This window comes from Otolemur garnettii, unplaced genomic scaffold (assembly GCF_000181295.1).
Source record: "Otolemur garnettii isolate 467f Iridium unplaced genomic scaffold, OtoGar3 scaffold00032, whole genome shotgun sequence".
Classification (NCBI taxonomy): Eukaryota; Metazoa; Chordata; class Mammalia; order Primates; family Galagidae; genus Otolemur; species Otolemur garnettii.
This window is the reverse complement of record NW_003852427.1, coordinates 4,381,003-4,407,885: the sequence shown is the minus strand read 5'-3', so window position 1 is coordinate 4,407,885 and position 26,883 is coordinate 4,381,003. Positions and strand designations below refer to the sequence as shown.

Sequence of the window (26,883 nt, the reverse complement as noted above, 5' to 3'; positions counted from 1 at the left end):
GCCTATAGTCCCAGCTACTCAGGAGGCTGAGGCAAAAGAATCTCTTGAGCCCAAGAGTTGGCAGTTGCTGCAAGCTGTGACGCCATGGCACTCTATCCAGGGACTGTGAAGTGAGACTCTGTTTTAAAAAGAAAAAAAAAGAAACCACTGATAATTTCTGTAAGAGAAGGTTGGGCTCCCCCCTTCTCCTGTGGCTCCAAATTTCAAAAGGGAATCACTGGCATGTTTGGGCAGTGGGCTTCTGCCAGGAGGTGGGAGATGGACCAGGGCAGCTTCTTCGTCTCAGGAACAAAAGGACTTTTCAGAATTCGGGGTCTGGACTGGCTGTAGTCCGAGAGGGTACAAGGGGCAGAACTCTAAAGGGAGGAGCAAGCAAAGAAAAGTCAGCACCACAGAGGACTAAGCCACAAACCAGGACCTCAGCGGTCACCAAGGGGGCTGGCTGGCGCTCTGTGGTGTTTTGTGGAGCCCCTTCCTGGCCCCTTCCCAGCCCAGGGGTAGAGTGAGGAGAGGTCTGAGCAAGGCAGCTCTGTCCCCCCACCTGGTGACAGGAGATCTCCTATTATTGTCTGTTTCATGCGTTGTGCTTCCCCACGACCACTGGTCGCAGAAAGATTTGACGGCTGATGTGTTTGAAAACCATGGAACTAGACCAGGGCCAAGAAACATTTTCCATAAAGGACTAGGTAGTAAATATTTCAGGCTTTCAGACCATAAGGTCTCTGACTATTCAGCTCCACCATAGTAACACGGAAGTTCCCATTAATGATAGAGAAAGCAAGTGAGTGTGACTGTGTTCCCATAAAATTGATTGACAACAGGCTGGGGGCTGAATTTAGCCCACAGATTGTAGTTTGCGAGTCCCTGGACTAGATAGCTTTCAAGACCTCTGCCAGGCCCACTGGCCATGCCTTTTCCCCCATTCTTCTCTTTCACTCCCTGAATTCTGTCTACCTATACTCTATTCTGTCAGTTCCAGGCCTGCCTTCTAGAACCATCCAGAACCAGCCCATCAATCCATGCAAACACCATCACAGGACCCCAGAGTCTTTGCTTCATTAGCTGCAGTCCTTTCCTCTTCCCAAGGTTCAGGAAGAAGACAGAGGGGGCACCTCTCTGGATCTGAGAGTCCTCATCAATGCTGGTGAATTGTGAACTATGGTCAAAATCAGTTTGCTGAATTCTTTGACAGAGTAAAAGCTTCACGCTTTATACCCATAAGAATCAGAGTAAAAGCTTCATGTTTTACGCCCATAAGAATCATTCTCTTTGGTTGGAACCCCCTTTTATAGCCTTGGCTCTGACTTTCAGTTTTCAGCCTTCGGACTGTCTGATCAGCCGTCCCTCCCAGCTTCGTGTCACTCATGTTTTCACCACTCGGTAAGCTCTTTCCCTGCTTTCGCCCAAGTCCATGACAACAGTACTGAATGGCGCACTTAGGGCAGCCCTCTCTCCAGGTGATGCTGGCCCTTGGCACCAGAGCTGGACATGCTTTGAATCAGTTCTCCCCTGAGGACTCTCCAGCCACGTGTCCCTATCCGTGTAGCAGGATATCATGACAGGCCTTGTCAAAAAGCCAAATAACAGTCAAATAACACCATGTTATGGCTTCCTGGTTTAGGAGCCCCATTAACAATGAAGTTGGTTTGGCATGACTGACTAGCTTTGGATGAACTCGTGTTGGCTCAGCTAATAGCTTTTTTTTTCTCTTCAAAGAGCTCCTCATCAGCCTATTGAGTAAATCTATGAACAATAAGTTGTCTCACATCCAATGGGGATGTGCTAATTAAGTTCACATCTCTCTGGATATTAAAATTAATGGCTCTGAGCTGCTTTCTGCTCTCTCAGGTATATCCTCCTTTTCTCCATCCACTAAAGAACCAGCTTTGAGAATGAGCCAAGCCAGGTGCTTCTCAGAGTGCTGGGGCCTGTGCTGGAGCATGTGCAGGGCTGCAGGGGCATGGGCAGTGGGGAGGGAGAAAGTCCCCAGCTGGCGGTGGAGCACCCAGACTTGCTGGGCACACTCAGTGAGTCTCCCCTCTCACGCCCTGTTCGTGCATAACTACGCTGCCTTGATATAAGTGGGCATTTTCCCCGAGGCCATTAGTGCCTGGGTGGCAGTGTGAGCCTCAGCATCAGCCTCAGTCCTGGAAAAACACCGTCTTGAGAGTGGGGAAGAACAATTCCCTCTTTCCTCTTACCAGAACTCCTTCCTTCTCTCCACAGGTATAAACCTGTCTAAGCACATCCGCTAGACTACCTTGTTATAACCCATCCATAGCACTGATCTCATTGGTCTCTAGTTTCTGGTTCAAGGCCCACGTTCTTAAAAGCCTGGGCAACACTGCCTGTCTCTAAGCTTCTGCCATTTCCCTCATCCATTTGAGCCTCTCTTTTAGAGATGAGGTCTCACTCTGGCTCAGGCTGGTCTCGAATTCCTGAGCTCAGGCAATCCACCTGCCTTAGCATCCCAGAGTTCTAGGATTACAGGCCTGAGACACTGCACCCAGCCTGTTTGTCTCTTTCCATGAACATTGGTATTATTGTATAATCACTATGTCCCATGTTATAATATACTCATTATTTTTAGTTCTCATAAGAATATTGCAAGGTAGGTACTATTATACCCATTTTGGAGATGAGGCCACTGAGATTCAGAAAGGTCCCTGACTAGTGAGCGGTAGAAGCAAGACTGAACCCATTCTGGCTTCAAGGTGTGAATCTCTTCCATTGCCCCATGATATACCCCAGACTGTTGGTCCCAACTCTCTTTCTTTCTGCTGGGGCAAAAGTTATATTCTGCCTTTTCCCAAGATGAAACTTGCCCATAGAAAATGGGTTTGCCTATAGAAATCATTTTATAAATGGAGGCTTAGTTTAGTTGGAATAGAACACACATTATTATAGGAGCATTATGGATTAACTAGGCTTTGTGGACTCCAATCATTTCTGGTTTGAAAACAACCCAATTTGTAAATGACTGAGCTCTCAAGTCATGAGTGAATTTGGGAATGTGTTCCAGGCCTGCAGTGGGTGTTGCCAGAGTTTTGGGAAGAACTGTAGAGTAGCTGAATTTAAGAGGATAAGGAAACGAGTCCTTCAGAGTGGAACACTCTGAATGAGGTTTCAGGACTTACACGCTGATAGCTCAAGGGCTTGGCACCTTGGCTGTGCTTCCAGACAACTTTCTGGAAGCACCCCTGCCTTTCCTACTTGTTCTTTGATGGATTGCTTCTGAAGTTTGAAACTCTCTAACCTCTTTCCCATTGGAGCTACTCAAGCACAAGCTCCCAGATGACAGCCCTGTCCCCTTCTGAGCAGAAAGGAAGTGAGTGGCTCTCAAGAGTCATGACTTGAAGGAGAGAGAGCTCACTTCTGCCCACTTTCCTGCCAGAATGCTCCACTTTGCTCTACAGAATGACTAGTCAAAGGAAAGTCCCACTCATCATGGCCTTCTGAGGGATCCTCTCCTGCCCCAGCTCCAGACCTTTCTGCAGAGGTCTCCTATTACACCCTCAATAGCCTTCCAGTAGGCCTCAGCCTGTCCATCCCAAGGGGTGGAAAGGAGCCTGGGAACATATGGCCTTGGGCAACAGAATAACTAGCTCTTGGTCTCCCCCAGATCTGCCCCACTGCTGTGTGTGCCACTTCAGGGAGGTAGACTATCCTGACATAGAGTCCCTTACGTTTCCAAACCCACTGAGGGGCCCAGAAATTAGAGATGAAACTCTGTGTATTTAAATTGTGGGCTGAGTCAGAAGTTGACTCACGTGCCAGCGGGGTGGGGATGGGGGAGCTGAAGGAGGGAAAAGTTCCCAGCCTGTTTCTAGTTAGCATTTCACAGCTCCGTGATAACTAGCAAAGCCAAGCCTCTGGTGTCCTGTGGGAAAAAGAATGTACTCTGCTGAACTTGAGCCTTCCAGAAGGCTGCCTCAGGAAAGATGAGAAACAAACTGATATCTAGCTAATGCATAGACTCCTCCACTTCCCCCAGACCCCTCCGAGGCAGCTGTGGGTGGGCAGGTGGCCTCCAGGGGCTCTGGTTGCTGGGAAAAGCAGGCATTGCTGTGACATGTGGGGGGGGCAGGGCAGCACCCTCTGAGGAGGCCAGTGTGCTTCTGTCAGGTAAAGGGAGAGTAGCTACGTCTGGGGCCTTTGCTAGAGTACCCAAGAAATAGTGAGAGGTTTTTGCTGCATCTATCACGTGGACCCCAGCTCCTGACAAAAGCTGGGGTCCCTGTCCAGGGAGGAGAGTTACAAAGGGGAGCAAAGAAAGCCAAGCCCCCAGTTCTGCCTACCAGGGGCTGTCCAACTGTCAGTGTTCCTAGAATGCAGCCCCCAGATGGGCCTGATGCAAGCTTTTTTCTTCCCATTCTTCCTACTCTTTGGACTCATCTGTCCATGTGCACTTATTTTTATGAGAAAAGCCCAATGTTTTCAATTCTAGAAGAGTCTATTCTCACCAGAGTGAGCTGGCCAGGGCCACCTACTGCTGCCCAGGGGTTCCCAGGTGTGAGTTTGGGGGAAGCCCATACTACATCTGACTCTAACATAAACACCTGTCCCCACCCAAGGCCAGGGAGCCCTGGATCCCGTCAGTGGCCCTGCTCCTCCTGGCTGTCTTCAGGAACTTTTCTGAGAGCAGTGCCCTCTGGGGTTGTATTTAACTGCTGTGCCCTTTTTATACATGTTAGAGCTTGATCTGGGATGGGTTTGGCATTAGGAAAACAGAGTTTGTTGGGAGATCTTGAATCAACGTGGAATGTAGAATAGACAAAGAGGAGCTCAAGGAGACTTGGATGAATGGGCCAACTGATTAATTTTTAAAAATACATACTTTTCATAAAGCCACTTTCTGACATGTAATCGGACATTTCTAAAGTTAGTGGTACTAAACAATCCTCAGCAGGTTTTCCTCCTGGATGCTTTACAAAGTGAAACTTCCCGAGGATTTTTGGAGCATTTGGTATACCAATGCCACGTGCCATGGGAAGACTTAACAAGCCAGTCAACAGTTTTAGTCTTTGTTGACCATTAAATGTCCCCCATGAGAGGATTTTGCCAGCAAAGTCATACACAGTGTTCTAATAACATGAAGTTAGGCAAGTGAGAGTCAGCAAAACCAAGAAGTAGCACTCTTAAAAGAAACATATCCTCTGGCCCTTTGTTTTCCCAGGGGTGCTTCTCGTGACCTGCTCTCCTACAGCAGCCTGGCCTAGGTCTTGTACACACATACCCTCTGGGCTACGCATGCACCGTTCAGGCTGCCACCAAGCAGCCAGCACTCCTGTCCCCACATCACACTCCAGCAGCCTCATCTGTTTATCCACTCCAACAGCTCTAGACCGGTCAGCTTCCCTCCTCACCTGCAGGCCTTGAACACTGATCTTCATCTTTCTTAAGTTGTCACCCTGGGTAAAGTGCTGTGGCATCACAGCTCACAGTAACCTCAAACTCTTGGGCTTAAGTGATTCTCTTGCCTCAGCCTCTCAAGCAGCTGGGACTATAGGTGCCCACCGCAATGCCCGGCTATTTTTTTGGTTGCAGTTGTCATCGTCATTTAGCTGGCCCAGGCCAGTTCGAACCACCAGCCTCGGTGTATATGGCCGGCGCCCTACCCGCTGAGCTATGGCGTCACCCATGGGGTTTTCCTTAGGACACAATCCAGGCCCCTTCTCAGGATGCACCTGCCTTCTTTCCCCATCTGTACCTGTATACCAACCACACTGAACTTCATAGGGTGTTACAAAGTGTGCCCCTGCCCTGCTCCCCTTCACGTGCTGTTTCTCTCTTCCTCAACAGTCCTCTTCCCACCCTTTTCTTCACTCTCCACCTGTCAGTCCTTCTCAATTCAGAGACCACTTTCTCCAGAAATGGTTTTCCAAATCCTCCCCCTACAATCTGGGTTTGGTGCTGCTTTCACAGGCTCCCTGCCACCCTGTCCCAGCTTTGCATGTACCAGGCATCATATTTTCTCGATTTTGGTATATCAGGATCTGCTTCTGACACCACTTGTCAGGGCCCAGGACTGGCCAGGTCTGGGGCCCGCTTAGGTAGTTTCCGGACGCAGACCGCTAAGCTACCTTGCTCAGGAACAGTTTCTTAGGTGCCTGAGGGCTATCTACTTTAGCTGGAGAGAAAAAGAGACACTGTGTGTCTTAGAGAGAGTAAAGCAGTCTTCTTAAAATAGACAGATCTTAGTCTTTAGCAGAGCTTGGTAATCTTCGGCAGAGAGATGTCGTGCTGGCATTCTGCAGGCAGGAGAGGGGACAGAGTCAGAGTAAGCGAGTCCGTGATAGAATGTGCATGCTCTTTGACTGCCTGCTAAATATAAGGCTGAGCTCGTACCTCTCAACACCACAGGTGTAGAGACTGCCAATTCACCAGTGCTGTCATCTCGCGAGCTCTCTCATGCTTGCTAGAACTAATTCTCTCTCCATGCCCTTCTCACCAAGGTGTTCCATTACAGGTATTTCCTCTAACTCACTCCTCCTAGCCATAAGCTATCCAGGCTGCTACAGTGGTAAAACATACATGACATAAAATTTATCATTTAACCCTCTCTAAGTGTACAGTTCAGTGGCATTAAGCACATTCACAATGTCATGCAGCCATCACCATCATCCATCTCCAGAGTGTTTTCAGCTTCCCAAACTGAAAGTCTACACCCCTTAAACACTAACTCTTTATTTCCTTCTCCCCCAGGCCCTGGCGACCACCCTGCTACTTTGTGCTTCTATGAATTTGACTACTTTAGATAACGTGCATCAGTGAAATCATACATTTGTGTCTAGCACATTCCACTTCCCATAGTGTCCTCAAAGCTCATCTGTGTCGGAATTCTCTTTGTCAGGCTGAATGTTATTCCCCTGTCTGTGCCACACTGTGTAGCCATTCACCAGGGGAGGGATGTTTGGGTTGTTTCCACCTTTTAGCTATTATATGACTAATCGTGCTATGAATATGAGAGTACAAATATCTCTTCAAGTCTTTGTTTTTGATTATTTTGAGGAAATATCTAGACTGAATTGCTGAATCATATGCCAATTCTATTTTTTATTAAATTTTTATCACCTTGTCACCCTTGTAGAGTGCTGTGGGGTCATAGCTCACAGCAACCTCAAACTCTTGGGCTCAAGGGATTCTTTTGCCTGAGCCTCTGGAGTAGCTGGGACTACAGGCGCCCACCACAATGCTGGGCTAGTTTTAGAGATGTAGTCTCACTGTTGCTCAGGCAGGTCTCAGACTCCTGAGCTCAAACAATTCCCCCTCCTCAGTCACTGTGCCCAACCCTGCCGATTCTCTTTTTAATGTTTTGAGGAATCACCATTCTTTTTCCACATTAACCACACTATTTAACCTTCTTACCAGCAATGCATAGGGGATCCAGTTTCTCCACACCTTTGCCAGGACTTGTTTTCTGGGTTTTTGACAGTAGCCATTGTGATGGGTTTGAAGTGGTATCTTCTGGTGGTTTTGATTTGAGTGACCAATATTGTTGCTTTTTTAGTTATTTGCATAGCACAGTAGATTGAAGGAGTCAAGCACAGTGACCACCCAGGGTCACTATTGGCCAAATAAACGAGGGACTGAAGGATGAATAAAACTGGGTTGAGGTGTCTTTCCTCCCTTCCCTCTGTGAAGTAGGCATCATCCACACCACAGCCGAAGCGGGCAGCCTCAGGCCTCGGCATGGTCCTTTGTTGGCTGAACAGAGGCCGAGAGTTCACCTCCTCCCTAGTGTTGTCATTTTCTTTAAGCTACTTCTGCATATAAGTAAGATCTGGCCCTCCCACCCCATGGCCTGTGAGGTGGCATCCCACAGAGAACCACTGTCACAGCCAGAGGAATGGCTCAGCCACACACGATTTCCGGTGACTATGCCCCTCTGGTCTTGGGGGAGCTTAGACTTCATTTGTACTTCATTTCTTTGTACAATGTGTGCCTGAAATTTGTTTGAATTATTGGAAAGAAATACTCATTTGAAAAGTGGGCCTTAAATTTATGGACTCAAGGTATTTGCTGGCCCTTTAGAAACACATCCATGTGGTCAAAGTTGGCACAGAGAAGCTATCAGAGAAACACATGTACAGGTTGGTCAGGTGACTGCATGACTGTGTCAGGTCAGCTGGCTGCGTTGGGTCAGGTGCGTACGTGTAAATGCCTTCCCGGGGTAGGCAACTGGCTCAGCTCTCATTCCTGAACAGTCCCATTTGGTCTTGAGAAGAGCACAGCACCTTGGTACCTGCCCATCCCTCACTCTGAAGACCAGCACAGCCTGTGATATGGAAACAGCCATCCACCTGGGGCAGCAGGTGGCGAGGGCAGCCAGTGATTAGTGAGCCTGATTCTGCCCACCTGGCCCAACAGCAGCCTCTCATCTGCCGCTGTGCTTGGCCCCTCCCTAGAATCCTCTGACGTCCTTCAAAGTCAACGTTATTGTCACAGGAAGTCATGGATTCAGGACGAGAACCTGGTCCCAGGCTTCCAGGGCAGGCCTTCCAACTTCTGTTGGCCTTGCCACATCATGGCCACCCAGACCTCCCCCTGGGATCCACATGCCTCTGCAGCACCACACCCATGTCTGGGTGTTAAATATGCGTCAGTGCTGATAGAAGGATTCCTGAGTGGGGTGGTGGGAGGGCCAGACTGCCCCTGTGGTCTCTCTCGTAGCAGGAACATTTTACAGTTGTGTGCTTCCTGACTAAAGTGACTGTCTTAAGAAGGGGACCCAGGCAGCATTACTGAGCCACACCAATTTCCTCCAAGAGAGCATGCACAGCCACCAGGCCTGCTGGCCAACGAGCAGGGTCTGACTTCTCATGTCTGGGCCTCTTTTTGAAATCATAGCTTTCTAGCTCATTATTAACTCAGAAGAAATCTCTCTATCCAGTCACCTTATGATCTCTGCCCTAAGGGAAACTGAGGCTCAGAGAGATTTAGAAACTTGCTTAAGATCACACAGCTACTTAGGGATAAAACCAATTTCTTGACTTCCTATACTGTGTTTGTTTATTTTATCTTATTGATCAGGATTACAGCAAAACTCCAAGTAGCCACCCCTCTTCCTGGACACCTCCACCTGGGAGGAAGTGGGTTTAAGGTCCCAGCCACCTTCAGGGGTCAGAGAGCTCGAATGTTTGAAGGTGGCTACGTATAGAGAAATTCTCCCAAACCTGTCAATATGGAAGTTTAAAAGTTTTGGTGTTGGAGGAGCCTGTAAATCATAGAAGTCTACCATCCCACAGGGGAGAGGGGGTGGGCAGAGGAAGGCACCCACACCTTTGCAGGCCTAGAGCTTCAACCAGAAAGAAGGGCAACAGGGATGGGACAGAGAAACCAAAAATGGAAGAGATGTTATTAAATTTAGATATATATATTTATGAAAACTTTTTCAATTTAAAAACTTTATTGTTTCCTTTGGAAAGTATCATGTGTTCATAATAAAAAATTAGAAAATACAATGAGTACAAGAAAAGTCAGCACAATCACATCAGTCCCAGAAAGAGCAGCCATCGTCCAAAGGTTTCCTCTGTTTGTTCAGTCAGGGCACATACGCTTTATAAGTTAGGGATCATATTCTTCTCCTAACTACTAGTTATGTTTCAAACCTCATAAGATGTCACAGCTGACTTTCCATGTAAACAAGGCTGGGATCCCACCCTAATTCGTGGCTCCACCATGCGTTTAGGTCACTCCATTTGAATTCTGCATTGGAAAGCAGGATGGTGAGCATGGAATGGGAGGAGGAAGGTACAGAGGGACACTGACCACTGGGACCAGCCAGTCCCTGGCCACTTGCTTGGGTGCTCCCTCCCTGCACACAGTTGGTGCCAGATCTGGATGATCTTGACCAGACTCCCTTTGCTTTTCCTGGGATGGGCCTTCTTGACCAATGGGGGAGCCCTCTGTGCCAGCAATTGTCAAATGTGTCCTATACAGACATGGTGTAGCGGGCGACAACAGTGGGGCAAGCCTGGGGAGAGGGGAAAGGATGATGAAGAGAGCAGACCCCCCCCCTCCCCGAGCCCTACCATCCAGGGCAGCTCTGAGCCCAATAGCACTGGGCAGTGTCCAGTGTGAGGGACAGGTCTAGTCTATGGCACTCAGTTTTCCTCTCTGAGGGACTTAGGCCCACCTAGCTCAGGCCACACCCTCTCTGAGAGCACCACAGATGAGAATTAAACTGAGTCTTGTTAGTGTTAAGTGAATAACCCCATGGAGTGAGGTGGGTGATGTTGGTGGTTTCCATTGACCTGAATGAGGCATGGAAAGGAGCCCTTGAGAACCCCCAAGGCGCTGGAGAACCGACAGTGCTGATGGTTTAGTGTGAGCCAAATTAAAACCAGAGCCTTGGATACAGCAGCCCAGCCTGGCGAGGTCCATGGCCACAGGAGCCATAGTGCCCACAGGCCACAGCGGGATGTCTGGGACTCTCTCAGAAGGCCCTCAAGGTGAAGCCTGGCTCCTTTGGGTGTAGCTTAAGCTCCCCAATCTGCAAGATGAGAGGTTGAACTAGCGGGTCTCAAAGTCCCTTGAGCTTCAGAAGTTCCATGATTCTTGGCAGCTGCCCAGGTGTGGGAGGGCCATGAAACGTCTTTGGCAGTAGGTCCCCCAGTGTGACTTGGTGCTATGCTCATTAAGGAGTGCAGGCTCTGAGAGTCATGATCCAGGAGAGATGCAAGCCAGGCTGGAGGTGAACCCCTGCCTATGGGATAGAATGACCTCTGACCTGCTGGAGAGAACCCATGAGCCCAGGGTCCCAGGGCTCAGCACAGGGTCACTGGAGGTGGACAGCCTGGGTTTTGATCCTGGATCCCCCTTTTCTAGCTGGGTGACCTCTGGGGAAGAAGGTACTTATCCCTCTTTGCCCAGCTCTCCATGGGGGCCTGCAGAGGAGAAAGCATGGACACCCATAAGAGAACACTTCCTCTCCTACCTGAGAAGGCTGTGCCTGGAGCTGGGGAGCCCACACCCCACCTTTCTCTCACCTTTGTTTCTGGCATGCCATTTCTGACCTGTTTGGCCCTTCTCTAAGGGCCAGGAGAAAGGCCAGCTTTGGAGGCCAGTTTGGAAGCAGGGGATGGGGTAGTGGAGGCCAGCATACACTCTCATTGCAGGGAATCGCAGCCGCTTTCAGGCCGAGCTCTGTCAGAAGCATTGGCAGAGCCTGCCCCCCAGTAAGTGTCAGAGCACCACCCAGAATCCCCGGAAAGAGACCGGCAACATGTGGGGCCTGATGGTGGTTGCCCAGCTGCTGGCTGGCATTGGGACGGTGCCCATTCAGCCATTCGGGATCTCCTACGTGGACGACTTCTCAGAGCCCAACAACTCACCTCTGTACATCTGTGAGTCCCAGGCTTGGAGAGGAGTATGGGGAGGGGCCAGGTCCTAATGTGGCACTTGCTGAGGTCCTGAGGGTTGAACGGAGGTCTGACCACCTTTGCCCATACCCCAGCCTGGAATGCCAATTCTGTTACCTCCTAGCTATGTGATCCTGGGCAGGTGGCTAAACCCCAGGGCCCCAGGTTCCTCACCTGCAGAACAGGGCTGATGTCACCTGTGCACTGGGTGGCTGTGAGGTCATATGAGATGATGTACATAACCATTTAGCACATGTCGGGCACTGGGTACATCAGAAACCAAAGCAGCTACTGCTGCTGTCCAGTCCTCCAGGTGCAGGCTGGGATATATGTCTCCTCTGAGCCATGCACTTCAGGGCAGGAGGGCCTCAAAGGAGCCCATGCAAAGCAGATAGCAGACGACCCTCTGAATGCCCAAATCCTTTCCATAGAACAAGCCACACTGAGCATCCTAAGGACCTATAGCCCAGACCAGACAGACCATACCTTTAGGCACTATGAGCTCCCACCAGGGCCACCAGCATCACATCCACAGGGACTTTCACCCATCAGCATAACCCTGGGCTGGCATTTTGTAGTTACCATCAAGGCCATTTCCTTCCTGGCAAGCAGGTCACTGGCAGTTGTTTGGAGGAGAAACAGCCTTGCTTCTGCATGTCTTAGGATCCTATGTGGTTGGGGTGGGCAGAGGAATGCAGCTTTGCCTGTAGGAGATACCCTAGGTGTGAACTTGTCAGGGCCAGGGGACAGATGGGGTGACATCTCAGCTCAGCTTGGGAACCTGGGGCTGCAGAGCCCCCTCAACCTCCCCCAGCCTCCTTTCCCTGACTTCCATCCCCAGCCATCTTATTTGCCATCTCTGTATTTGGACCGGCTTTCGGGTACCTGCTGGGCTCCGTCATGCTGCAGATCTTTGTGGACTACGGCAGGGTGGACACAGGTGAGTGTGTGCCGGGGACACCCATCCCCATTCTCAGTTCCACCATGCAGCCCTCTGCCCCCATCCAAACAGGGCAGAGAATGGAGCTTCAGCTCCACGTGCCTACTGCCCCTCCTCAGTCACTTGCTCAGCCCTGAGTTCCTCAGACAGCAGGGAGTGGACAGGTGTACCTCTTCTCACGGGCCGCGCCTGGCGTGGGAAGGAGCTGCTGCAGCAGACATACTTTCTACCCCCAAGGAGCTCGCAGCAGGAAGCCCTTAAAACAGTAATTCTCAACCTGTGGGTCCTGACTGCTTTGTAACAAAGAAAATACATCCTGCATATCAGATATTTACATTATGATTTATAACAGTAGCAAAATTACAGTTATGAAATAGCAATGAAAGTGATTTTATGGTTGGGGGCCACTACCACACGAGGAACTGTATTAAAGGGTCCCAACACTAGGAGGCATTAAGAAGGTTGGGAACTACTGCTTAAGACCTAGGGTAGGGCCTCAGGCGTTGTCACACACCTTCCCATTATGGTGGTGGCATTAAAAATATTCCTGTAGTTCTGTGAATCCAAGATATTGCTGGGGGGTTTTGTTTGCTTTTGTTTTTTGTTTTTAAGATTTAGTAAGTGCTGTTTGAAGAAAAAAGGAATACTCTAATACACACCTGGATGACTGACTCATGCCAGAAGGGCTTATGTGGGGTTTATTGTGTGGGCACCACCTGTGTCTCATGCTGGTCCTGCTTCTTACTAGCTGAGTGATCTTAGGCTAGTGATGTCATCTTTCTATGCCTCAGTTTCTTTACCTATAAAATGGGGCTAATGGAAGTAAAATAGTGTGTGTGTACATTAGAATAAGCCTGATAGATATTAAGCAGTTAACAGTACAAGCTTGTAACCCTCAAAGAACAGTATGGTCTAAGTCACTGCATATCTTAAAATAAGAAGATGTAGACAGAAGTTTAAGTACTAGGTTAACTGTTTGGCAGGGACCAAGTCCCAGGATGAATCCAGTCAAGGCCTATTGCTTTTACAAGTGTGTCCATCACCACCCAGCCCCCCACAGGAGGACAGGAAAGGTGAGGACTGTATCAGAGGGATGGGCAAAGTGCTGGGGAAGTTCAGATGCAGGAGAGAGAGCTCCTGCCTGAGGCAATCTGGGAGGGCTTTCTAGGGAAGTGACACCTGTCTGGACATGATAGGTGGGTGGGATTTCTATGAGGAATGAAGGGGGAGGGAAGGCCTTCCCATTGGGAGGAAACCACCTAAACATAATCAAAAGGGTAAAGAGTGTGGGGTGTTATGTGAAGTGCCTGCTTGCCTTAAGATATGGCTAGAAGGCAGGACCACACATACTGCACACAGGTCAGGGCATGCCCCTCACACAAGGAATTAGCAAGTGTGAAATCTGAGCATACCACCAGATCCCAGACTCTTGTACTCAGGGCTGTCAGACTCATAATGTCATCTGTGTGGTATCATCTGCCTCTATTTCAAATAAAGTTTGGAAAGCCAAGGGAAATTTTCCACGTCGGGATTGAGCCATCTTTGCCCTTTTTCTGGCACTTGCTGAGTTGGTCCCAGGCAGTCCCTGCCCAAACAGACCAGCAACTGAGCCCCCATCCACCCTGACAGTGCTCAGGTTTGACTGAACAATTCTTCCGCCTTCTCCCTCCCTTCCTTTGTGCCTGGCTCATTTCTTTACACAGAGGAACACGATGGCAGACCAGTAGATGTGCATAGGAGAATTGCCAGGGGAAAGCTTCTCCTCTGGAGGGCAGACAGCCCATACTGATCATTCTTCAGGCATCTAAGGATCACGGGGCTTCCTTTTAGGGGCCAATAAAGTTGGGAGGCAGTAGAATTCAGTAGTTAAGGGTGCAAGTTTGGGTACCAGAGGACAAAGGTTTGAAACTGACCAGTAAAATGGCCCTTATGAGCCTTAACCTGAGACAAAGGACTTCACCTCTCAGATCCTGAGTTTCCTGGTTGGTTAGAGGTGGATAGAGCTAGCTCCTAACCCATAGACTTGCTGGTAAGGCTCAGGGGAATAACAGATGTCAAGCACAGATCTAGGGTCTGGCCCATGGTAAGCCCTCAGGAGAGTCAGCTCCCTTCACTACTATTCTTGCTAAGGGCTGGGAATTAACAAGGTGAGGTGAAGTTCCTGCTCCCTTCAGCTGGGAGCATTCTGATGTTCTGCTCCATGGCCTCAGTTCTCTGGGACTACCAGAATGGCCCAGAGAGGGAATATTGTCTCAACCAAGGTTTTAGCTCATGGCTTATTTCTTCTCCATTGTGGGAAGAAAGTCAATAAAACTCCCCCTCATCAGAGCACCTCCCTCCAGGCAGATGAGATTGTGCATTCATTCAATAAACACTTGTATCCTTTGGTTTCTCTTCAGCTACAGTTAACTTGACCCCAGAAGACCCCCGATGGATTGGAGCCTGGTGGCTAGGCCTGATCCTTTCTTCAGGCTTCTTGGTTCTCAGCTCTTTCCCCTTCTTTTTCTTTCCTCGAACAATGCCCAGAGGAGTGGAGGTAAGGTTCTGTGAACCAAAGACTCTACCTGTAGGAGTTTAAGAAAGAGAGGTAGGAAATAAACAGCTGAGATGCTGCAGAAGGTTAAGCAAATCCTGCGTAGAATCAAAACAAGTTTCATGATGCAAGACTTCTCAGAGACTTTGAGAGATGAGGATGCTAGTGAATTTCCAAAGGGTCATATCTCCTCAGTGTTCCCTGACCATGTCAGCATCTCGAGGATGAGGAGGGCTCTAGGAAACAGTCTGGTAAACGCTGAACCCATCTAAATTGGGCTAAAGAGTTAAAAGCCAATAAAAACCAAGTGTGACCTGGCGCTTTTGAGTTTTGCATTTAATAGGCCAATTGTGTCTGCACCTGAGGGACTGAGTAAGAAGGGGATTCCTAGCACTGAACAGTGTGGGGTACTGAGAATGGAGAGTATTTGAGCAGAATGACCTTCTAAGCATCTTCCAGTAAGATCTGTGGAAAAAGGAATCAGGGACGATGAGAATAGAAAACAAGGAAGAGAAGTCTGGGAGGGGGTCTTGATGGTCAACTGAAGGGCCTAAACCTGTTCTATACCCGTGGAGTTCTGGGACATGGCTGTGACCAAGGGACTACTTGGGTGGCAACATGGCAGTGTGGATGAGGTTGAGGGGTCTGGGAAGAATGAAGGCTGGAAATCCAAAGAGGCCAGTACAGAGGCCCAGGCAAGAGATGGGGATGCATCCATGGCTGTCAGAGGGTGAGGACAAGGGCACGGATAGCTATTCCTGGAAGAGGCAACCAGAGGAGTCAGCTTAATTGGAGGAGAAGGGGATAAAGTTTATGCCTAAGTTTTGAGCCAGAAATAGAGCTTAGTGTTTGGCAATGAAGTGTATGAAATCTAGGCTCAGGTGAGGGACGAGGAAGAGAGGCAAGAGGATCTTGGCTTGTCTTGGGAATGAATTTCAGAGGCTGGCAGCATATCATGGGAGTTTGGGGTCAGGCAGCCCTGAGTTTGAATGCGGCTCTGCTACTTACAAACTAGCTGAGTGATCTTCATCAAGTTTCTTTGTTCTCGAGTTTCCTTTTTCTTAAAATACTCTAGATAATTAGAGTACCTATCTGGGAAGGAAGTGGTAAGGAATGAGACAATGCGTGTGGAACACTGGGCATGTTGCCCAGCATGGAGCAAGCACTCAATGAATGGGAGTGTCTGTTCCTGGGGATGAATTCCCGGGAGCATCCTGATGGTGTCAGAGCTCATGGGCCTCATGTCTGGGAGTGTCTCTTCCCGGGGATGAATTCCCAGGAACATCCTAATGGTGTCAGAGCTCAGGGGCCTCACATCTGGGGGGTAGTTCACATGGGGGCCTCAGGCTACAGCTGACAGATTGGAAGAGGTAGGCAGGTTCTCTGAGATGGTATGCCCCTACAGTGCAGGGAAAGGGTGACTGTAGGGACCCCAGAGAGGAGATAGAAAGGGAGGGCTAGAAATGGGGCATCCAAACCACAGTATCCCAAAAACCAGTGGCCCATGGAGTCTGAGGGCACAGGGAAGTATAGCCATGACAGAGAGAACTGGGAGTGGGATTCAAGAAGATACCTTTGGCATCAGTCATGGGAAAGTTAGATACAAAATAATATGCCCACAAGTATTGTGGGAGGCCTTGGCATGGTTGTGTTCTGGTTGTCAGCCAAAACCCCAGGCTCAAGGAAATGTGGTGGGTGTTTGCTTCAAGAGTGTGTGCCCTGGTTGCCCTCCAGATACCCAAGGCTGGGGCAGCTCACCTCTGCCTGGCCCTGAGCCTCTGACACCAGACGGTTGAGGGCCTGGGGATGGAAGCTGCGGCAAGCCTGGGCCATTAACATTCAGCCCCTTTTGCTGCCTTCAGAGGTCTCCTGCCATGGTGGATGAAGCAAGGATGATGGAGGACAATGGCTCAAGAGGCTCTGTGGTGGATTTTATTAAACGTAACTGACTGGGCGAGGATGGAGGGTGTGCAGGGGACCCCAGCCCATGTAGGAGCAGGTGCCCATCTCCTAGATGCACCTGCAGCTCAGGGTACCTACTTTGAGGGTACCCGGAGACCAAATTCAGGCAGGGTCAGTCCTCCACCCCTGCCCCACGGTCTGCCCCCATGTTCTTCCCTCTCCTCCCTTCATGTGACATGCTGGTCATGGGAGGAAACAGTTTCCAGGGTCAGTCCTATTTCTGCCTGCCCATCACTTGATTTCTTTCAGTACATCCTCATTTTATTTAGCCCCTGAGCATGTTAGTGGGGGGTCCAAGCAGCTGTGGGCCCCTAGACTGGCCACTGAACATTTTAGTGCCTCAGATTCTGCCCTAAGGAAGAGAGGAGGCAGGGTAGGGCCACCCCGTGGTAGCTGCTGCAAAGGCCTGGCTCCTGCCAATAGTGGTATGTTTACAGGGTTTCCCCGTATCTTCCTGAGGCTCTTGATGAACCCCCTCTTCATGCTGGTGGTGCTGGCCCAGTGTACCTTCTCCTCCGTCATTGCCGGCCTTTCCACATTCCTCAACAAGTTCCTGGAGAAGCAGTATGGCGCCTCTGCGGCCTATGCCAACTTCCTCATTGGTGAGTCTGGAAGGTGCTGCTGGAGCTGGGCAGGAGCCAGGTGCTCTGGCCGCCCATCCAGGGACGGGTGCAGGCCAGACCGGACACAGACAGGGGCTGGGGAGGACAGCCCAAGGGAAAGAATTTTAAGGACATTTTTCCTGCTTGACAACCTAGAATGTTCTTGGCAGATTTCTGGTACTCCTTCCAGTCAGAGGTGGGTGGAGGCTGGGGACTGCCTTCCTCCCCATTGAGGGGCTGGAAGTCTGACAGCCTCCCAAAGGCCACATCAGCAGGAGAAACAGAGGAAAGAGGGAGGATTGGATTTGGAGGTAGACAAAATGCCTCCTGAGTTTTCCTTCTTCTCCTGGGACTTGAATACATTTGCTTGAATGAGAAGGTATGTGGCCCAGAGATTCTCAACCCAGGTTGCACTTCAGGCTCCTCTGCAGAGCTTTACAAAATGCAGATACCTAGACCGATGAAGTCAGAATCTCTGGTGGTGGGGCTCGGCATCGGTATATTTTACAACTAAGGCTGAGAACCACTGATGTGGTCCCACCAAGTGCTCAAGGAAATTACTGGGCCCAACCCACAGGTGAGCTTAACCATATGGATTGGGCAAGACAGTCAGTCATGAGACTTTGAGAGTAACTCCCCTGTACCCTCTGAGTGGCCTTTGGCTGTGACTTTACCCCTCTGACCTTCAGGGGTCATCACTCTTGCATGGCTAACCCATCTAGTCACAGTGAGGGTGCAATGGACCATATAATGAATGGTACTTAATAAATGTACATTCAACCCACATCCCTCAGGCTGCAAAGGCCCCACTTCTTTATTCTTTGCGATACACAGGGCAATCCTCAATGTCAAGATAACTCTCTAGATCAGCGGTTCTCAACCTATGGGGTCGCAACCCACAGGAACTGTATTAAAGGGCCAGCGCATTAGGAAGGTTGAGAACCACTGCTCTAGATGCACCTGGAAAACAGTAAATGCTGAAGTAATGTCACCTATTACAATTATTTTTAACATATCCAATGTTCTTTCCTGAAGCCATGCTCCCTTCTTGGTGGGTCCAGCTCTGTGAGTGTCGTCCACACACATTCCCAGGGCTGTGCGCCTAAATTAGCTCCTTTTCTCCATCCACAGGTGCTGTAAACCTCCCTGCTGCAGCCTTGGGGATGTTATTTGGAGGAATCCTCATGAAGCGTTTTGTTTTCTCTCTACAAACCATTCCCCGAGTAGCTACCACCATCATCATCATCTCCATGATCCTCTGTATCCCTCTCTTCTTCATGGGATGTTCTACACCAGCCGTGGCCGAGGTCTACCCCCCCAGGTAAGGGATGTAAGGGGTGTGGAGATACTTTCTGCTAAGGCTAGAGCCTCAGTCTGACTGCCATTCATCTTCCTTCCTGCCTCCTTGACTCTTCTGGGCTATTCACTTTTGATCTGATATCAAGTTTCCACACCATAATGGTGAGTACTCTAGACTCCGATCTGATCATTTATATGGGTACTTAGATAATTGGGTCTTGAGTATCATGTTCCAATATGAGAAGAGATCAAAGGGTTCTAGTGGGCCACCAGCATTCATGGTTAGGGTTCTGTTTTTTAAAAAGCATCAAAAACTAATTCATCTGGTTTCTGTAGGGCTGTGAGCCACAGGCACCAGGAAATAAGCTATGTTTAGCATCAGCTCTGTGGTGGCTAGAATTACAGAGTCTCACTGAGCTGCTGCAGAAAGACAAGAGGGGACTTGTAAAGGTCTGGAGAGGAACAATGGAAGTGATGGCAGACATGAAAAATTAGGGCAGGTAAGGAGGAGGGCAGGTAAAATTCTACCTGTCAGTTTGCATAAAGCACTATGGGCCATGGTTTTCAGCCTGGCTTTATATGTTCAGAATGGACTTTAGAGCCCTGTGAAGGGAAGAATGCTGAGCAAGGAGCATTTTCACTTTTTTCCTGGTGCTGCCTTTCAACCAGCTTTTCTTTTAGACTTTGCCTAAAGAGGTTGCAACATTTGGTCACAACCTTGGTGTCTTCTCTTTCTCCTTGAAATAACCTCCTCCTGTCTTTGGCTGAAGAAAAGGAGAAGGGAGGGTCCCTCAGGGTGGGGACCTGCTGGGTGCTGCTCTTCTCAACTATGGGCTGAGAGACGCTAAGAAGCCTTTGGGCCTTTTGATGGCTTCCCCTGAGAGTTTAGCGTGTAGCTTTGTCATCAGATAGGCCTGGGTTTTGGTCTTGGGGCCCTTTGGTACTTGGGGGAAGTTACTTATCTAAGTTTCAGTTTTCTCATGCACAAAAGGTGATTGCAATGATTATGCATTAAAAGCCCCTGGGCACAGTGCCTGGCACGTAAGAGATGCCCTATAATATCCTTAGCATAATTATATTAGTGACATAGCTGGTCTATGGTTTGTCAGCTCCCATCCCAGCCTCCCCCAGAGAAGTTCATGGCTATCAGATATGTAGGACATTGGAAACAGTGAGATCAACCAGTGAAATACCCTTGGTCGACACTCGGGGTTAGAGTAACCAGGCGATGTCTATACTGACCCAGGAGACAGGCAGCAAGCAGGAGCCAATTGCCTCAAGGGTTCTCGGCCACTGTCTTCAGCCTGAGCCCAGCTGGAAGAGGAGGGAGGTTACATATCACCTGTGACTTTTTCACGGCAACTGCCATTCTGTCAGCAAGTGTTAGTTGTCCTGACTCCTTCTGTGGCAGGGGTTTGCCGACCAAGCCTTCTCAGCTGACTAATTGTTATGTTTGGGCTCCAAATAGCAGAAGAAACAGAGGTGCCATAACCACTGAACAGTGGCAAATTCTTTGTTGGCTCCACGAGGCATAATTCAGATCCCAGCGTGGCACTGGCCCAAGACAAATAGAGATGCGCAGGCACATCAGTTGGCCAAGAACTTGCACTGGGCTGGGGTGTAGAGGTTTTTCTTTGGTCTTGCTTTGTTTGATTCCCCGTTTCCTTTTTTGCTGGCAGCACATCAAGTTCTATACATCCGCAGCCTCCTGTGTGCCTCAGGGACTGCTCGTGCCCAGATTCTATCTTCCACCCAGTCTGCGGGGACAATGGAGTGGAGTACCTCTCCCCTTGCCATGCCGGCTGCAGCGACATCAACATGAGCTCTGCAGCCTCCAAGCAGGTGGTAAGGGTGGCTGGAGGAGCCCTGTGGGGTCTGGGAGCTCGGTGTATACCTTCTGGGACTGCTCTCTGGCTCAGGGATAGGCAGGGCTCCACAACTGTCTTTACTGACCTCATGGCCTCCTTTGAGCCACACCCATCCTCTCTTCCTCTCCCCTTCCCTCAGGATACAACCAGATGTTGACAGCCCAAAGTCAATTAAAGATTAGCCAATGTCCAACTAATGTACGATCCTGAGACCTACGAGTGTTCATAGAAGAAGCAAGTCAGAACACTTCTTCAGCCAAGGACTTTCAGCCTCATCCTTCTCGGTCCTGCATCCTGGCCATGTTGAAGGCCATGTGGACTGGCCCAGATAAAACAAGGGCAGAGGCCCTCTGTGACATGAAACTGAAAGGCTAGAGCTGGAAGCCATGGCTGAGAACATTTTGTTCAACCCCTCAGCTCCCAAGTGTGGACATATGACTGGCCTGAAGTCATGCAACTACTTAGGGGCTGATCTGGGACTAGCATCCAGGGCTCTGCCTCCATCTGGTCAAGGCCATGTAAATCCTGGCCACTAGCCTTCTACTTGGACAGCCCACATTCTGTTCTCTCTAGGCCAGGGCCTATCCATCTCTTTGTGGAGACCTTTTAGGAACAGCCAGCAGCAAACCGACTTGAGTCATTCATTTAATTATTCAACAAGTAGTGAACACGAGGCACATCCACAGGTGCTGAGGATATGGGAGTGAACCCATCAGCCAAAGTTCCTGTGCTAATAGAGTTTGCATTTTATAAATACATGCACAAGAGAGTTTTAAATAAAGTAACCTATGCCAGGGAAAGATTTAATGGGACAAGGAGGTGACATTAGAACTGAACAAACAAGAGAAGGAAAACCAGTGAAAACCTGGGAGCAAAGCATTCCAGGTAAAGGGAATAGCAAGTGCATGTCCCCAGGACACACAGGTACTGATGTGCTGTAGGAGAAGAGAGAAGACACCAAGACTGACACTGAGTGAGGAGTGTCACACCCAGCCAGGCTGGGAAGCAGGCAGGAACTGCTGAGTCATTGGAAAGTCTATGCAGTTACCATAAGGATGCCCTAAGGAGAGGAATGTGCCTTATTCTTATAGATCTGCGGAGGGCATGGGCAAGACTAGCCCCCCTTAGCAACCCCTTTTCAGAGGAGAGGACCACAGCCATCTCTGTGGGCAAAGAAGTGCGCCTCTCAGGCAGAGGGAGGAGGAGGAACTTGGAGAGGATGCTCTTGTAGTTCCTTCCAGTTAGAGAAGTCTATGGTGACTTCTGTGGCTTTCTTATCTTTACTTACTTCTGACTCACCTACTTCCAGAAATAATCTTGGCAAGTTTCCAATAATAGCCTAAGTTCATCAAACTAGAAATCCATTAGTACACTATGTGGGAAAAAAATAATAAATTATAAGGAAAAAAAAATCTGTATTTATAACCCCCAGACTGAGGATGGTAACAAGCAATATTGTATTATCTTACTTCTGCATTTTCTAGGAGCCGTGGTCACAAAGGTACCTTAACTAGTAGAAGGAAATACCCTGGCTGATTAGTTCCAACGTATGGCCTAGAACTGTTATAATACTTGAATGGTCACAGAATGGGCAATCAGACACTGCAGGAAGAAAAGTGAAGACCACCGGCCTAGAGCAGGGGCCACCAAAGTGAATTGTACAATAGTAGCAAGCCATACAGACTTGCAGACTTGAAACGGGCCTTTTCCTCCGAAGGAGTCCTTTACACACAGAAGCAATTCCTCTCAGGCAGGGAGTTCCCACGAAGTCCTGACAGATGCAGAGCTCAGGAGATTTTACTGTGTTCCCACTGCTTTCCTCCTATTCCTACCTTCCCCTGCAACAAACGCTCAAATGGAAGAACAAGCACCTATGAACCCACCACTGCTGGGCGTGGGGTGGTGTGGCTCGGAGTAGAGCCTTCCCAGTCCTTGGTTTCCAGCGGTGGGGTAACTCCTGGGGAGCCTGGCTCACACTGGAAGACAGTTTCTGTTACCCAGACAGTAACAGAGGCGGGACCCCTGGAGCATCCTGAAACCTCTACCTGGTCTCAGCCTCACCCAGCCCCCCGGGGACCTGGAGGACACAGTGGGTGAAAGCTGGGGCAGTGTCTGGAAAGAGCTGGTGCAGACGTTTGGAGCGCGGTGTGCGGAGATGTGGTAACAGTAGACTTTCCCTCCTTTCCCTGTCTTTCTTTCCTCTTCAAGACTTATTTGAACTGCAGCTGTGTGGACGGGAGATCTGCCTCAGCAAAGTCAGGATCGTGCCCCATCCCCTGCGCCCACCTCCTGCTCCCGGCCATCTTCCTCATCTCCTTCGTGTCCCTGATAGCCTGCATTTCCCACAACCCCCTCTACATGATGGTTCTGCGGTGAGTGGCGCCTCTGGGGCCCCAGGCCTGGCTGCTTCCCCATATCTCCCTTTGACACTGTGCCCAGTTACTCACTTCCTGTCTCTCCTCCCTTTTCTGGTCCTCAGGGTCCTTTAAACAACAACGTGCACGGTCCTTTTGGTAATATGGGAAAATAATACTGGCAGCAGCTGTGCTGAGAGCCCTGCCCCTGCAGGCTCCATGCTCCCTGAGTCCCACAGGATACAGGCCCTGTGATCACCCCCACTCTACATATGGCAGGTTAAATCTCTAGCTCAGGATGGCAGAGCTGAATGCTGAGCCATGCTCTGGAAATGCCAATATATTTGGTTGTTTTTTAATCCTAAAGGAACTGAGAGGAGAGAAGAGAATTCAACCGAGTGCACAAAACCAAGGCAAGGATGCTGATTGAGATCTTGGGCCCCTTCTGGTTTCTGCCCCATGTGGCCCTGACTGAATGCTGGCTGAAACATTAAGGAAAGTTCCAGAGACAGAGTGGGGGATAGGGAAAAGGATAAAAATGAGAAAATCCTAGTATGCTTGGATCTGGGACCAAGTCCTCAGGTCAGGAAGGGAAAGGCTAGCCAGAGCAGGAGGGGAAGGGAGAGGGGAGGAGAGGTGTCCCATTACAGCTGGCGCAGAAGCGCTGCTGAGGTTTTTACAGGGAATGACCCTTCCTTCACCTCACTGGCTGCAAAGGAGAAAACAACATTTCAACCAAGTTAACTTAACCCACCGCCTGCCCTCACTCCTGTCTTCACCCACTTATAAGCAGAGAGAAAAACACAGGATTTGAACTCCTGGTGCCAATCACAGTCCCTGTACTACCACATACTGAATAAATGACTTGGGTGTTGCCTAACCTCACGGAGACTCAGTTTCCTCATTTGAGAAATGGGGATAATGATTTTGACTTCAAAAGGTTGATGTCAGGATTATATAAATATATATAATAAACTGCTTTGTAAATATAAGGTTCTACAGATTGGTTAATTATCACTATTAACCAAATTACAATAATAATTATTGACAGCCAGCTAGGTACCCATGGCTTATTTTCCCCCAGAAAGGTTAGGAGATGAGGAAGGAACAGAAGCAGCCACTTGTTTGGGGTTGGGGATTTTACCCTCTTTATAAGTTAGCTATCAAGTTAGCATCCAAGCTTCCAAACTACTATTTCAAGGATGCTGGCAGAAGACCTGAGACTCCCCTCGGTCAAAGACAAAGGACTTTACCACAGCACAGAAAGTAGCATGAACCTCATGGTGTGTCAATTATCCTCAGCCCCTAAATCCTATAGGGGTGACACAGAGAGGCCCAGGAGTTTGTTTTGTAGGAATGCTGAGTGTGGGAGAGCTGTTGCTTATACGGTGAGCTGTGAGAAAGATCACTCTTGGTCTAGGAGAAACTTTAACCACAACCCTGAGAAAGGGCCAGGAAAAGAGCAGTCAGGACATTGCATTCTTAGCATACTTGGCAAGAAAGTGCAGGGGTGCCCGGAGCCCATGGCATGTTGCTTCTCTAACACCGCTGTCCCCCTCCGCTCTGCTGTCCCTGATCCTGTGCATTCCGAGTACTGACACTGTCACCTTAGGCACCACAGTGGGTTTCCATTCTTATGCCCCAGGTCAGATGGATCATGATTAACCCTCTAGCCCTGAGATAAATCTGCATAAGGCCATGAAGAGAACAGGGGACAGGGTAAGGAAATCTCTCAGGGAAGACCCTAAGCAGTAAGGGAGACAGCAATCCCTGTCCCAGAAGACTTCTGTCAAACACCAAGGATGGGGAACATGTGGAGAACAGAGCAGCCTTCTAACCAAAGAATGGGCTTTTCTGGAAGAATCTCCAAATCTGGTCATGGGCAGGGGTGAAGCTGGAGAGGAGGCTCCAGGATCCAATCCTGAAGAAGACGAGGCTGAAGATGACTTTGTGGTCACCCAAGCATTATTTGACTCAATCCTGGTTCCCAGCCAGCCATGAGATCACAGGTTAGGTGTGAAGCTTAACTGAAAACACGGAATGAGAGAGAGTGGCCAGAAAGCCTGCCTTAATTCAGGGCCCCATGGGGCAGAGACCAGAAGGGGCCCAAGATCTCAATCAAAAGCCAAATTGGGTGCCCAAGTCCCATTTAGTTGAGAATCTAGGAAGTCTGCCCAGGGTGAGGGCCAAGACATAGCAGGGGATTCGAGGTACTTTCCCCTGAGGGGATCCTAGTGCCCCTTTCCCCTGCGGGGATCCTAGTGCCCCTTTCCCCTGCGGGGATCCTAGTGCCCCTTTCCCCTGCCTATACCCAGTGAGGTTTCCCCACTGGGCCATCCCTCAGGGGGACTGGAAGGTGCTCTCTTTCCAGTTTGCTAACAGAACTGTGGTGACGGGATTAAAACAAACCATGTGGAGACCTGGGGACTACTACTGAGCGCCCTTCCTTGCTAACCCCTCAGCCCTGAAGGCTTTTCCCCCAAAAGCACCTCTGAGAGTGTGTGTGCTCAGAGCAGAAGACCTGCAGGCCAGCTCCTGGCTTCTCGCCTAGTGTGGGGCATCCTTCCTCTCCCACTCCCCAGACAGGATGGTGGGGCCTGGACCCTCTCCGAACCTCTTTCCTCATCCAAACACATTTCCCCCTCTCAAAGGAAGAGGGACAGAGGCAGGAATGACTTTATAATTTTCAGGGCCTGATGCAAACGTAAAGCCCCTGGCTCAAAAATTAAGAATTTCAAGACAGTCGCTGGTGGGCATTAAGCCTAATGTGGGGCTTCTCTGAGAACGGAGTTCTGTGCAGCTGCGCGGTTCACACACCCACAGAGCTGGCCCAGAGTAGGGAATTCTTTCAATCGTACACAGAAGCCTGCTGCCCAGGGCTCCTAGTTACACTTGCACCAGACTTTCCTGGGCTGAGACACCCTATTGGAGTTGTTCAGATCTGCCCTGGTCAACTCGCATGCCAGCATCCTTGTCTCTCTGCTCCTAGCCTTTTCCACCCTCTGCCTCTTGAAGCGGACTATGGGCAGCCCCTGAAAACTGCATAGGCCAGGGGTGCTCAGACTTGACTGTACATCAGAATCTCCTGGAGGGCTTGTTAAGGCAGATCTCTAGGCCCACCCCTGGGGTTTCTGACTCAGTAGGTCTGGGCTAATGCCTGAGAATCTGCATTTCTAACAAGTTCCCAGAGCACACCGATGATTCCAGTTGATGATTCAGGGATGGTGCTTTGAGAACCACAGCCACAAACAACAAGGGCATTCAGCCAGGTCAATCAGGCCACTTACAGCAGGTTCTGATCCACCCTGAGGCGGTCTAAACCCTGATTATGGGGTCGTGCAGCCCTGAATCCTCCCACTGCTGATTTCCTGTCTTCCTTTTCAGTGTGGTGAACCAGGAAGAAAAGTCATTTGCTATCGGGGTTCAGTTCTTGCTGATGCGCTTGCTGGGTAAGTATCTAGGACCCCTCCCCGAGCTGTGACCCCAGGATGCGGGGTTCAGGGCAGGGAAGTGGGGAGGCCCAACACATCCGCATGGTAAGAGAAGCTTGCAAGAGCAATGGCAGATGACAAGACCCCATGTGCACAGTTTCCCCAGTAGCTTGAGATCTGGAAAGATTCCCTCTGTGGCAGAAATTCTAAACTAATTTATATACAATGAAAAATAGACACAACTGAAAATACCTAACAGAGAGTTAAAGGCAGGTATTTTAAAATCTTTCTCCAAGAACTTGCGGTAAGAACAAATTCTTGCATTCCTGCCCCAGCCAGAACAGAAGCTGAGCCCAACCTTGGCTCCCTTCCTGCTGCTCCTACTTCACTCCTCCTGCTGCTGTTCAACAAAAAAGTTTCTCGTTTGGGTCTCTCTACAGCAAACCTTGCCTGCCCTCAGGCAGCCAAGAGCCCACGGGAGGAGTGGGGCTGTACAGTGATCAGATCAGCAGTACCTTGTGGGGAACACCA

At 49.6% G+C, this 26,883-nt stretch overlaps 1 protein-coding gene across 1 annotated transcript in view; it reads left to right on the top strand.

The window, feature by feature from the left end:
• SLCO2A1 (solute carrier organic anion transporter family member 2A1) overlaps positions 1-26,883 on the top strand; it is a 78,655-nt gene that overhangs the window by 48,377 nt on the left and 3,395 nt on the right. Inside the window, exons 5-13 of the mRNA XM_003789405.3 lie at positions 11,121-11,348; positions 12,205-12,303; positions 14,703-14,839; positions 16,699-16,777; positions 17,236-17,400; positions 18,532-18,721; positions 20,379-20,544; positions 22,776-22,939; positions 26,306-26,370. Coding sequence (XP_003789453.1) covers positions 11,121-11,348; positions 12,205-12,303; positions 14,703-14,839; positions 16,699-16,777; positions 17,236-17,400; positions 18,532-18,721; positions 20,379-20,544; positions 22,776-22,939; positions 26,306-26,370 — 1,293 coding nt within the window. The remainder of the gene's footprint in view (positions 1-11,120; positions 11,349-12,204; positions 12,304-14,702; positions 14,840-16,698; positions 16,778-17,235; positions 17,401-18,531; positions 18,722-20,378; positions 20,545-22,775; positions 22,940-26,305; positions 26,371-26,883) is intronic.